General features: G+C 38.0%; 1 protein-coding gene across 1 annotated transcript in view; it reads right to left on the bottom strand.

Moving 5' to 3' along the window:
• Positions 1-3,771: 3,771 nt before the first annotated feature.
• The window catches only part of LOC120515460 (EF-hand calcium-binding domain-containing protein 6-like), a 94,022-nt gene continuing 82,984 nt past the window's right edge, over positions 3,772-14,809 (bottom strand). The window contains exons 14-17 of the mRNA XM_039736538.1: positions 12,655-12,898; positions 12,406-12,575; positions 7,170-7,323; positions 3,772-4,354 (exon numbers count right to left, since the gene is read on the bottom strand). Coding sequence (XP_039592472.1) covers positions 4,136-4,354; positions 7,170-7,323; positions 12,406-12,575; positions 12,655-12,898 — 787 coding nt within the window. The 3' untranslated portion in view covers positions 3,772-4,135. The remainder of the gene's footprint in view (positions 4,355-7,169; positions 7,324-12,405; positions 12,576-12,654; positions 12,899-14,809) is intronic.

Consider the following 14,809-nt stretch of genomic DNA (forward strand, 5'->3'; position numbering starts at 1 on the left):
AATGCACTATATTATAGATAGATAGATAGACAGATCGAACGAACGAATGAACTATTATTGGTCTCCAGGGAGGAATTTGGCTTTTTAAAGAAATTCTGTAAAAATAAATGCACAAATGGATAGGTAAGTAAATAAATAAATATTTTCAAAGAAACTCTGTAAAAATAAATACATAAATAGATAAGTAAGGAAATAAATAAATAAATATACAAACTACTGTAAAAAACAAGAAAATTCGGTCACTTGACTGTCACAGTCCTAGAGCGGTGCTATATAGATGCATTGTTGTTGGTATAAAGGAGCCCCCATAGCGTTTCTTGACACTCTTCTGCTGAATAATCTGTTGGCTGAAAGTCCTCAGTGTTTGTGTGTCAGAGAGAGGATGTGCTGCATTGTTCATAAAGGCACTCAATTGTGTTTTAATTCTCTCCTTTGTTACTACCTCCTGAGGGTCCAGAGTTTGTCCTATAATTGAACCTGTCCTTTTAAATAATTTGTTGATTCAGTGGGCTTCTCCTGAAGTGATGTTATAGGCCCAGCACACCACAGTTTAGAAAAATCACACTGGTCATCACAGAGTTATAGAAGATGTAAAGGATGTCACTTCCCACATTACAGGAATGCCGTCTCCTAAGAAAAAAGAGTCTACTCTGCCCTTTCTTATATACAGTAGTTCTTCTGTGTTCCAAGACCAGTCCAATTATTAATATGGATCCCCAAGTACCTGCAGGAGTGGACCACCTTTACATCCACTCCTTGGACAGTGAATGGACACAGAGGTTCTTTAGTGTGGCAAAATTCAATTATCAGTTGTTTGATTTTGCAGAGGTTAAGTTGCAAAGAATTCTCTTTACGTCAAGAAACAAAGTTCACCACCTGACACTTATACTCTGTCTCATCCAATGTGTCAATAAAACCCACTAGTGCAGAATCATCTGAGAATTTCTGCAAGTGACCTGACCTGGTGTTATATTTATAGTGTGAAGTGTACAGAGTGAAGAGAAAAGGAGACAGGACTGTTTGTTGTTTTGCTCCAGTGCAGGTTCGTTCTTAGGCATACGTGAACTATGCATTCGCGTAGGGCCTCGACCCGGCCGCAACTTATAATTTTTTCTTTTTTGTTGTCGGGCTGTGGGCCTAGGGCACCTGTCATGCCCGTGGTACTGCAGCAGTCTGTGCCAGTCCCTCGCGTTGTGTGTCACGATACCCTCCTCATCCTAAATGTTATCACTTTGAATGGAATTCATAGGGAAGGGTAGGGGCAGGTTGGCAGCAGGCAGGGAATCGGGGGTGTGGCTGTGGGACTGGGGATGTATAAGTAGCGATCGCTCAGTCTGGAATGTTTACCTCTTAATCTTATTTTCAATGGTAATTTATTAACCAAATTGCAATCTTCACCTAAATCCCTAATAATATTGTCACGCCATCGTAACTTTGCCAAATGCTCTATAGCAAATATTAACTTTAGAGATTCGTTTCGGATTCATTCAGAGAGATCCCCATAAAATCATGAAATATCCCTATATTACCGGCCTTCACCAGATCCAGAACAAAATCTAAATTTTACCACTCTGCATACACACAAGCGTACATGTAGGCCTACTGGTCATCTAAGGCATTTTATTAGAACACCTTCCTGAGCTCCATGGGGACAAACCCCCATTCGGGGCCTGCACATTTCTGAACCACATAGGGTCCCCAAACTGCTAAGAATGGCCCTGTCCAGTGTTGCTCACATCCATATCAGAATCACAGTCCTGGAGTCTCACAAACTGCCCGACAGATATTCCATTATCCAGGACATATAGGCTCATCAACCTGCATATCTCGGAGTTTATCCCTTAAAAGGGATGGCTTTATGGTATTGAGGGCACTGTAGAAACCAAAAAACAGAATCCCCAAAGTGCAATCAGCTTTTCCCAGGTGAGGATAAACAAGCATTGGGTTCCCTTCCTAATAATCACAATTTGTCACATGTAACACCTATAGCTAGTATGCTGTAGTTACTTAATTGCAGAAGACTTCTTTAGCCTGCAAAGAGACAACATAGGGATATGACATGATGTTAGTGACCATAGATCAGAAATTTAATCTGTGATATTACATGTAGCTAGGGTCCCTTTAAAATCATGACCCACTGGAATTTCTCAAATTTGTTACCATCTGTTCATAGCCATTAACTGTATGGAGCCAGTTCCAGAAACAAATAAATGAAGGTTCTTTCTAGACCCTTCATGTGAATGGGCCTTTTGAAAATCAAAAATATTTCCCCTATAGCATAGCTCTGAAGAACCACTCTGGCATCTTTATTTTCAAAAATGTCCTCTATGGTAGCCAATGAAATTAGAATTAACTGGCTATGAAAATGAATAGAAATCGATGAGTATATTCATGATACACTAACATAATTCCTCAGCATAGATAGGATCCTCTTCAACTGTGTTTTAACAACAACATCATCATTTATTTATATAGCACATTTTCATACAAATGGTGTAGCTCAAAGTGTTTTACAAGATGAAGAAAGAAAAGTTTATATGTTTTGACTGTTGTGCCTTGTATGTGCTGTTTTAATGCGCTTCTAATGGTCAGGTAAGCTTCCTTTGGGACTCTAGTTTCCTTTCACATTACAAAACACATTTATACAGGACAACTGAAGATTCTGAATACTACTGGTGTGTGTTGTGTATGAGTGTAACTTGAGCTAAACTGGAGACCCATTCAGGGCAGGTTCTTGCCTGTCATTCTGGTTCCTCACAAAAATGAACAGGAAGAAGTCACCAAAAGCAATATTCACTTGAAGTTTCATGATTTTCACATCAGCAAACAATTAAGGAATTACAGAATCAAGAAACAATAAAAATGATTTTCATCACATCACATTATAATCTGTCTTTCTGATGAGAGCTGTGGTGGCAACATACCAAAGTGAACAGAGAAGGCCACATTATCCTCACCAGTGTTTCCAGCTCCTCCTGGAGAATTCACAGAAACTTCTACGAGGGACGTTCAAAAAGTTTACACACTTTTTTTTAACTCTATTTATTAAGAATTTCAGAACCAAATTACATCACTTTTCTACATAGTCACCTTCCTTTTTCCCAGCGTCGTTCCAACTTTTTAATGCCATTAGCGAAGAATGGTTTTGGTTCAGTTATTCTTCTGTTTTCACAAATCAGTTCCAGGGTTTGTTCTTCATTACTCATGATCGCGGCTGTAGCTGGAAGTCCGGAGTGCTCTGCATCCATCAAACTATTACGGCCATTTTCGAACATTTCAATCCACTCATAGACGACTCTACGAGAGAGAACTTTATTCCTACACTAAGCACAGATGAATTTGTGCTCCTGGCACACCTTCTACCCCCAAAAGTGTATAACAGAACGCTGTTCCTCTTCGGTGCAATTTATAAGTTTCGCAGCCATCTTCACCACAGGGTGACAACTCTTATATTAAACTGCAAGGGCAGCCAGCTTGCCAGACAGAACTAGTCACATAACACTCTCAGACACGACCAATTACTACTCCTCCCAACTTCACCATTTCCAACGAAAATATAAAAGTGCGGAAACTTTTTGAACGATCCTCGTATTTCAACAGAAAGATGTAATCCCACAATGTCTAGCATCTGCCCAAGGTTTTCTTTATGTGTGCTGGGTGATGAAAGGATGCAATGCCAAGATGGTGACAGGCAAAAGTAGGGCCAGTTCAGCCATAACAGACCCTAGCAGTGGAAAATGATTTTCTTCCATAAAATATCATCTTCATACATTTGAAACATTATGAGACATTTTATTTGGCTAATTTTATTAATTCAAAAAATTCACAATCATAGTTCAAAAAACAAACCACTATGACATTTTCTTATTGAGGATTTTTTTCTTACCTAATCATTCACTAAACAGTTTCTTTCCATATTATATGTCTTACATTTGTAACAGCTATTATTTCCAAACAGTTAACACACAAAGATTTGCATTAGAGATAATTTTAAAAAGTAACTCCAGTTATTACAGTTAGATTTTAGCAAAAATAGCTAAATAAATACTTTTAATCACATTTTCAGTTACAATATCAGTTAGTGCTCTATTCACTTTTATAGCAATTGCTTTTACCACTACCAGCATCTATTTTTCTATTTCTCTTTTAAGGTGTCATTAATAAATTTAGCATACTCGATTTTGCCAACCATTTGTTTATCAAAATGAGACATAATCTGGTAAATTTCATCTTCATTTAAGACAATGTTACAAAGCTTCAGAACTGCTCTAAATTCTGGGAGCAAAAGAAATCCAGAGCCATGTGTATCCAGCTTCTTACATGCATTCTGAAGGGTCTTCCAGTCTCCTCCCATCTGCAAGTCATGACAAAACACAAAAAAACAAATCAGGGAATCCCTTGCTCAGCTCGGTATATAGTGTCACCATTAGATGTTCTTGGTATTACTGCCTGGTTTGGTAAACAGCAGCCTCTGCAGAGAGTGGTACAGTCGGCTAAATGCATCACCAGGTGTCCACTTCTTAACTTCCAAGACATCTATATCAAGCAATGTCAGACCAGGGCAAAGAAAATTATTAGTGATAACAGCCATCCCAACACTGGCCTCTTCTCACTTCTGAGGTCAGGTAAACGCTACCACTGCCTGAAGGCCAGTGCAGAGAGACTGAGGAGGAGCTTCTGTCCACAGTTCACTCACATCTTGTATGAGGAAAGTGTCTTGAAGAACAAAATGCCCTATTATATAATTCAATATAAGAGAAATAATTTACAAGTTCTTTTTATATAGGTATTGTTTGTTTGTCACATGTTTTGTCATTCCAGTGTCACGTCAGGTAAGGTTGGGGAGCTTGCACTGGTACGGCACATTGCCACACCCACCACACAATGAAACAGCTCGGGATCCCAGTTGGCATCCCCCCAGGGCAGACATGTGGTCCAGTCCCACTCTCCGGAACTGCCGAATTCAGGTGTTACGTGGGCATCCCCTTGGCCTGGTCCAGCCACTCAGATCCTCAACAATGAAGATCCTATGAGCCGGATGAACATCGGGGAATTGTGCCACATGGCCATAGCGCCATAACTGACATTCTCTCACAATGCAGGGAATGTGCCTCGTTAGGGACTGCATGAGCAAACACTCGTTCGACACAAAGTCAAACCAGTTACCCCAGGGTCCTCTGAAGAGACACAGTACCAAAGGAGTCCAGTCTTCATCTCAGGACACTTCTTGCAACCATAGAGCAAAACGGAAAGCACCAGGACTCTAAAGACTTGGACCTTCGTCTTTTTGAAAAAGATATCAGGAGCACCACACAACCCTTCCCAGTGACCTCATGATCCCCTGCCTCGCTCTCCCAATCCATCTACTGACTTATGACATATGAGTCACCAGAGAGACAAGAATGTCGCTGCCGAAGTAAATGTAAAAAATCCTATTTAAATTAGTTATTCCTTTGATATTTACAAGTTGCGTCTCATTGTTTATGGTTTGGTCCATCACTGCTGGCATGGGAACTGCACTATTCAGGTGCAGAAATCTCTACAGGGGGTTGTGTGCCTAGCTGAGTGCATCACTGGGACTCCACTTCCCGCTGTACATGATATCTTCATCATTAGGTGCTCAGAGGCACCAGTCATCTCAGTAATAAACTGTTTAAGCTGCTGAAGTCAAACACCTCTGCAGCCAAAAAACTCGGATTGAAAGATTCATTAAGAGCTTCTACTCATATGCCATCAGGTTGTTAAACAAGCACCATTATGAAATGTTTGTATTGCTATTGTTGTATTCTTTTTTTTACTATTGCCATGTTGTTTATTCTAGTATTGTGCCAGTATTAGTTTTTTTCTCTTTAGGTACGGTCTGGGATCTGCTAAAATAACACATTTCACTGCATTTTATACTCCTTTATGACAAATAAAAATCTTGAACCTTAAACATTTTGTATTCTTCTTTTTTCTTCTTTAATAAACATTCTTGGAATCTAGCAACTAAGCATTTATTGTATGTGACACATCAGATTTGATTTGATTTGATAAACAAGCTAGACTGCATTAAATGCAAATAATAATATTAGGTGTTGCATTATTGAAGTGACACCTCTCCTACATTCCACACGTATGTACTTAGAAACTGATCTATTTCCTAATGTGAGTAAATTATGTTTGTCTTATTTGGCCACATTATATCCTAAAAGTAAAAGTGTATGATAATATGACTTCAGGCAGAGTGCAAAGAGCATTTTGACTGGACAACTCACAGCTAATTTGTACCTCTAATTTCAAAATGAAATGAAAGAGTCATGTCTGTTGTAACTACCAAAATTTGCCTACTATGAGATGAAGGTAAAATCAATCTATGGGGCAGCCCAGGTAGACATCGAAGCAGGTTTGTTAAGTACATTATCTCTAGCAGTCTCACAGGGGCTAAAGAAAGTAAAGAGTGTGTCCCAGGAGTGAAGCCAACATCTGTGTCTCTGCCACTGAACCCATGTTAGCAATTGTTGTAAAGGATACGAATTGCTATTAAATGACAGTACATGTCATGACTGGGGAAACTGATATAAATGAATTATATAGGAGCTGATAAAACAGTGTCCATTAAACAGATGGGATTGATAAACAGGAAGGCAAAAGTTCTGACGTTTAAGTACAATTTGAAAGGAAGGACTTTTAGTCAACATTTGAAGCGAAAAGTTGTAACTAACGGACCCTAACAAAAAGATTCTTTTTTGTAAAGTATTATTCATCCTAAAGCTAGAATATCAAACGCATCACACCACCACCTGTTATGTTTTAGCCAGTGCTTGTTCCTTAGCTTATGTTTATATTCCTTTTCCCCATCTTTCTCATTCATTTTTCTAAAATATTTTCATAAATACTTGAAATGCGAAGTCTTCATAAAGGTTAACCAGTATAGCTTCTGGGATACATATGGGTATAAGATGCGGAAAGCTGGATTTCTGTTAACAAAATGTCTGATTTTGTTTTCTAGGCATACTTTTTTAAATTCCTAAAATATTTAGAACAGCTAACATCAATCAGTTGTTCTCATAAATGACAATGTCTTAGTTTTAACATCAGAGGGGTTTGTTGTTCTGCTTTTATACATAGCATTCTATGAATTTAAAAACTGAAACCACTGCAAAAATGAAAATGAATCTTAAAATTACCTTCTGACGAATTTTTAGGGTAAGGCCACTCAAACCTTTCTGTGTGACTTCATTGTAGAGAGGTGTTATCTGAGATGTTTGGGTCAAAATCTTGTGAGATCTGAATGTCCTCCTCCGATCTTCAAAAGGCTGAAGAAAGTTTACATATGAAACTCTAAAAGAGAATAACAAATCCAAAAATGGTGATATTGCACATCAAGTGATCTTGAAAAACGGTCAGTTTTTGGAGATCTAGCTGCAAATGTGAAGCAGTAGTTAAAATGACAATTCTTTTAATATTCTTTTTTAGCCAAGTGCTTTAGTTATTCTATTATTATTCATTTTATTTTGCACTGGATTGTATTTGATGCTAGTCTATGAAACTGAAACATCTCTGTGTCCGTCAGCAGCTTTGTTTATTTATCAGTGGAGTTTTTGATAATGCTGGTACCTAACCTGTCAACACATACTTGTTTATCCCAAAAGAAATCATCAAACAATGAGAAGATATCTGCAGCTGAGCCAAATTTTTGAACTGTGTTACACCTATCCCAACATATATTAATTTTCTGAATCCATTTATTAGCCACTGCCCATACCTGAAGCATTAGGCACAAGTCTTACACGTTGAGATCTGTAATGAGCATACCAGGGCCCCAAAATCCCAAACACAACTCCCCCCACACAAGTTTAATGTTCAAAAAATTATTTCAAACTGATGAAATATTTCAAACAGGCTTCTTCTTAGCACAATACATTTCAATTCTTTTTCTTTTTCATTCTCTTTGTCCAACACTTGTGCCAGGTGAGCTTTGCTGATTCATCTGGGGAAGATGGAGCAGCTCATTCTGATGCAACAACATTGCCACCAAGAAGCAGGTGTGGGTCAGGTGGAACTTCTTAGAACAGGGGATCATCATCCTGCAACCCCATGTGCCAACCAAGTACCACAACAGGGCGCCTATTGGGACAAAAGGTCCTATGCTGCCCTATGGGTGCACAAATGGGAGACCCACCAGAGGAATGCTGCCACTCAGTGTACACGGGGAGCACATGTCTCTGGAAGGTTGCTCCCCACTGTCTTGCTATTATAAAGGCCCCCTGGTAAGGTAAGAAAACACCATCCATCCTGACTACGATGCCTACCTAACATTGCCACTATAACAATGTATACACTCATGTGCACATATAAGGCAAATTTAGAATGTACAATTAACCTAACATGCATGGCTTACAGATGTCGGAGGAAACCCGACACATGAATATGTGGAGAATGTACATTAGAACACTCTAGACGAGAACAGGCCATTCAGCCCAACAAAGCTCGCTAGTCCTATCCACTTGTTTCCTCCAAGAAAACATCAAGTCGAGTTTTGAAAGTCCCTAATGTCTTACTGTCTACCACACAACTTGTAGCTTATTCCAAGTATCTATCGTTCTTTGTGTAAAGAAAAACTTCCTAATGTTTGTGTGAAATTTACCCTTAACAAGTTTCCAACTGTGACCCCGTGTTCTTGATGAGCTCATTTTAAAATACCAGTCTCGATCCACTGTACTAATTCCCTTCATAATTTTAAACACTTCAATCATGTCACCTCTTAATCTTCTTTTGCTTAAACTGTAAAGGCTCAGCTCTTTTAATCTTTCCTCATAATTCAACCCCTGTAGACCTGGAATCAGCCTAGTCACTCTTCTCTGGACCTTTTCTAGTGCTGCTATGTCCTTTTTGTAGCCTGGAGACCAAAACTGCACACAGTACTCAAGATGAGGCCTCACCAGTACATTATAAAGGTTGAGCAGAATCTCCTTGGACTTGTACTCCACAGATCGTGCTATATAACCTAACATTCTGTTAGCCTTCTTAATGGCTTCTGAACACTGTTGGGAAGTTGATAGCTTTGAGTCCACTATGACTCCTAAATCCTTCTCATAAGGTGTACTCTCGATTTTCCAACCGCCCATTGTGTATTCAAACCTAATATTTTTACTTCCTATGTGTAATACTTTACATTTACCGACATTAAATTTCATCTGCCACAAATCTGCCCAAGCCTGTATGCTATCCAAGTCCTTCTGTAATGATATAACGGATTCCAAATTATCTGCTAATCCACCTATCTTGGTATCATCTGCAAACTTAACCAGCTTGTTACTTATATTCCTATTTAAATCATTTATATATATTAAAAATAGCAGCGGCCCTAGCACTGACCCCTGCTGGTCACCACTCTTAACATCGGCCAGTTCTAATGAGGTTCCTCGCACCATCACCCTCTGCTTCCTGTGTCTGAGCCAATTCTACACCCATCTAAAAACATCACCCTGAAAAAATGCTTAGTTAGTGACTTGAACCCAAGAATCAGAACTGTGATCTGTTTGTACACTGCACTTGTTACATTAATTCAACTATTACTGACTGTAAACAATTAATGTAAGAATGATTTGCTATAGAAATCTGTCAGTAATTCAAAGTTTGAAATTGTTATTTTGCATGTTATTTATTTTTAATGATGTTATCAAGATGCCATTTTGTTTGCTATTTTTCCATTATAACTTCCATTTTGTATGTTGGTTTTACATGGGCAGTGCCATACTATGATGTTACCAACACTACCCCATCAAAGATGGTACCACACAAAATGTCATCTCCAAACTTATTAAACGGAATTAAATATACTGTGTAAGACTTAAAAAGTGGCTGGTTTGAATCTGACTTCTGGTTTTATTCTGACTCTGCATACTGATTTTTGACTCAATTTACTAACCTTGACTTATTGACTAGCTGAGTTACCCATCTATGAGCAGTAGATTACTACTTCAAAACTGTAGACGAGTAAACAGCGTTTGTTTAATTTTCTTAATTAATTACTTACTCCACATTATACTGCACATCAACATTATATTAACAGAAATATTACAATTAAATTGAAATTAACAAGCATTTGTACAAAAGTCGTCTGAAGTTAATAAACATTGGTTTGGACATGTGCAGAGGAGAGATGCTGGGTATATTGGGAGAAGGATGCTAAGGATAGAGCTGTCAGGTAAGAGGAAAAGAGGAAGGCCTAAGAGAAGGTTTATGGATGTGGTGGGAGAGGACATGCAGGTGATGAATGTGACAGAGCAAGATGCAGAGGACAGAAAGATATGTAAGAAGATGATCTGCTGTGGTGACCCCTAAAAGGAGCAGCTGAAAGAGGAAGAAGTAGATCAAGCAATTTCTTCTTTGTCAACAACATTATTTGTTGTATTTCATGGAGTACATCTAAGCAAAGACATCTTTGACATCACTCATGAGCAAGCAACATAAAGCTGCACATTAAAGAAGCAATAATTTCTTAAATAAATGCCTGCAGTTTTCAGTGCCTGACCTTGTAATTTGTTTATGGTCACAGGAAAACAGATTGCATCTAGATTCTTCTAGATTACCCCATGAGCATCTCTTCTGATTGGAAATTTAAATCCTAAAAAAATCTATTTAAAAATCATTTAAAAGAGAATGGAAAATTATTGGGAATCAGGATTATTCCTGGGGAAAAAAAATTGGACCTGTACTGTTGCATGTCAATATTTCATCCACTGTGAAGAGCCTTAACCTTCAAATTACAGTTTTTATTATTGTTTATATTTTTTATTTCTTTCACTGAGAACAGGGTATTCTTGGGATAAAAACAATTTGACCTATTCCATCACCTGTCAATATTTCAGCCTCTATGAGGAGCTACAACTTTCAATATATAGTTCCAAACAGTAGTTGCGTTGTTCTTAGCTTTCAAAATCCCACAATAGAACCTTTCTTCTGGCATCGGCAGATTGTGGATTTAAATTCATTCTCATTCTAAAAGATATTATTTGAAAATGAAAAAAGAAAATGGAAATAGAAGTAGGAAAACATGCTGAGTTTATTCCACAAAACATGAATAGGTTAATCCGACAAGGGTGTATCCTCAGGGAAAATGTTTAACTGTCAAAGTTCGTGTGTTCCCTCCCAGAGACAGTACTGAGGTAATGCATACACTCCTTTCTACACGGGCCTACAGTTAATTTAACCCTAAACTTTCATGACAATCTGTTTGTATGCATCCTTTATTTGTGACTGCAAATGTAAAAAAAATAATGTGTTGAGTAATAAAATTTTTCAAAGAAGCTGTGCCTGGGTCCCACTCTCATCCCTGAAGTCTACTGGGTGCAGCGATCAAGACAAATATATGTATATATATATATCGAACTGTAGTGGCTGAGCCGTTCTGGAGAGAAGATGTCCAAACATACAGACTGAAAAACAGACATGCTTAATATTATTTAAATAGGTTCTTATAGTTGTCTCCGGGTCCTCCCAGCATGGAGTTTGCATGTTCTCCCCATGTCTGCATGTGTTTCCTTCGGGTGCTCCGGTTTCCTCCCTCAGTCCAAAGACATGCAGGTTAGGTGCATTGGTGATTCTAAATTGTCCTTAGTGTGTGCTTGGTGTGTGTGTGTGTGTGCCCTACGGTGGGTCGGCGCCCTGCTTGGTTTGTTTCCTGCCTTGTGCCCTGTGTTGGCTGGGATTGGCTCCAGCAGACTCCTGTGACCCTGTAGGTAGGATATAGCGGGATGGATGATGGATGGATGGATGGATGGTTAGTTGTCCCTGTAACCTGCTAACATCTCTGCTGATCCCAAATTAAAATCCTACCAAAATGTATCTAATTTTCCACTGACCCAATAGCAAATAAGTGGGTAAAAAATGAATAGATGGTAACATTGGAAATGCAATAACAGCCACACTAGAAAGTTTTACACTACAGTACAACTGACTATGAGGTGGAGTAAGTAAAGATGCTGGTGAAACACATTTTCAGGTACATTTTCAAAACCTCACAGCTATGCTTTTTTTGACAATGTGGAGTAGTGGTTCAGTGTTAAGTGCTGCTGTATCACAAATCATGGGTCCTGGGTGTCTTTTGTAGTTTATATTTTATCCCCAGTTATTCTCCCACATTACTGTTAGGTTAATTGGCAATTCTAAATTGACCCTGTCGTGGTATGTATGAGTAGGTATTGCCTATTGCGCATTGTTACCTAAATAGCTTATGATCCCTACATGAAACTAAATTGTATTAACTGGGTTTCAAAGTGTTATGTTTTTTGCCTGACATACAGTAAATATTTTACTTTTAAATTGCTGTTGCTTCATTTCATTATTTTCAAAAGTCTCCATCTGGAAAAATGACATATAGAATTGTGGTACAGTTTAGAAATAATCTAAAAAGATAACCTGTTCTCTCCATCATTAAATTTGGTAGCAATCACGTTACACTGGAAGTCTGTCAGCTCAGGGCAAAGTTCAGTAAGCACATCCTTGAATTCATCTTTTGTCACAGTTCCTGAGTTGGTGAAGTCTAACTCTTGAAACTTGTTCCATAGTTCATCCAGAAGAAGCTCAACCTGTCGAAATGAACACACTTTTCAGTTTATAGAAGGAAGTCCCTGCAGTAGACGCCAAGGATACACTGATGTAGCATACCTTTGCTCGCAAGTACTCCACCATTATCTCTGTGTCAGAATTGAGTTTTCTGGACCTTATCAGAAAGTCGCTGTCTCCTTTCACCGGGGGGGCCCTTTTGGCATTTGGGTAGCAGGCTGACATCAAAGAAAATCGAAAGTGACGCACAAAGTGAAGAAAGTCCAGTGTATCGTCTTGGTTGGTTATCATTGTTTTCCAAAGATTTCTGACTTCCTGTTTGGAAATGCTGGGATGTATATCAAAACTAAAACGGAAGCAATTCCATTAGTATGTTATTTTAAAAAAATATGTATTTTTGTTTACACATACATAATTACAAAAATAAATACAAAAACATTATTGGATAGTGTATTGATGGAAGTTGCATTCTAATAGTGTTTTTAAAGAATAAATTTAAACCTACCAACTGTTTAAGTAAAAAAATTTATGTTTAGTGGGTATCCATTTTCAGGTAAATCTTTAGCATTAGGGGTGTTGTACCGTGTTAGCCATTATGAATGTAGTAAGAAGTCAAACAAAATGACACCTTTTATTGGTTAACTAAAAAGATTACAATATGCAGACTTTCAGCAAACTCAGGCCCCTTCTTCGGGCAAGATGTAACACAGAAACTGGAGTTCCCTGTTTTGCTCATCACTAGTGAACGTTTTTTCCAGAAGGACTGATTGAGACTTTTGGAATGATCTTTTCCAGAAGTCACTCAGTTTTTCCCATGATGCAGTCATGTAGGATTTAAAAGGAAATGCTCTCAACGGTTCATAGTTGTACTAAAGTAGAGAGTCAGTGAGAAGTGGAATGCAATAAAAATGGGGAGAGACATTGAGAAGTGAAACTGGAGACAGTGAGAGAGAATTAAATATCATGACTGGATTGGAGGGAAGCAGAAAGAAGTGAATGACACTCAGAGAGACAGAGACACGATTGTGAAATTTACTGGAAGAGAGAGTTGTGGTCATTTTTGGGAATTCTATTTGTGATGTCTTACTTTCCCATTTCATGAAGCTTACATGTACTTAAAATTGTACAGTATTTGTGGAAGAAATGGGATATGGCACTTGAATAGTTTTGTCAGTCTTGATGGTTTTATAGTAATTGAGGTTGGCATTCATTTTTACAAAAATGTGCACTAAAAACATTCTAGAATTAATTACAATCAGATGTGAAATAATCAAGAGAAGAGGTATACGCTTAACAAAATGTTAGGTTATATAGTATGACGTACAAGTTCAAGGAGGTTATACTCAAGCTTTATAACACACTGGTGAGACCTCATCTGGAGTACTGTGTACTGTTTTGGTCTCCAGGCTACAAAAATAACAAAGCAGAGCTAGAGAAGGTCCAAAGAACAGCGACTAGGCAACATGGCCACAGGGGATGGATTATGAAGAAAGTGTAAAAGAGCTAAGCTTTTTACAGTTTAAGCAAAAGAAGATTAAGAGGAGACATGATTGAAGTGTTTAAAATTATGAAGGGAATTAGTACAGTGGATCGAGACTTGTATTTTAAAATGAGTTCAACAAGAACACGGGGACACAGTTGGAAACTTGGTAAGGGTAAATTTCACACAAACATTAGGAAGTTTTTCTTTACACAAAGAACAATAGACACTTGGAATAAGCTACCAAGTAGCGTGGTAGACAGTAAGACTTTAGGGACTTTCAAAACTCGATGATGTTTTTTAGAAGAATTAAGTGGATAGGACTGACAAGGTTTGTTGAGCTGAATGGCCTTTTCACAACTAGATCCTTCTGATATTCGAATGTTTTGCCTATTAGTCCATTTTTAAGTTTCTACCTCTTAAAGAAAAAAAGATAAATGGTCTGGATAGTGGTTGTGGGAATGTGGATGTGACCATTCAGCTCAATTAAGTTAAACTTTTTTACAGAAAAGTAAATCTGAATAGCATGCAGTTTTACATAAAAGACAAACAGACAGACAGATAGATTTTTGAAGGGAAATTAAATTGATCCAGAAGCAACATAGAACATAAAAATAGTGCACAATGGTAAGAAACTATTACAAAAGTGCAAGAGCCTAAGCTAGAAAAAACATGATGCAACCTGCTAACTTATCATATTCATTCTTACACAGTTCCAATCCTATTTGCTCAAGATAATTTGTATTAGTCATTTTATGACCTCTGGCCCACTAGTAT

This window comes from Polypterus senegalus, chromosome 1 (genome assembly GCF_016835505.1).
Source record: "Polypterus senegalus isolate Bchr_013 chromosome 1, ASM1683550v1, whole genome shotgun sequence".
Lineage (NCBI taxonomy): Eukaryota > Metazoa > Chordata > Cladistia > Polypteriformes > Polypteridae > Polypterus > Polypterus senegalus.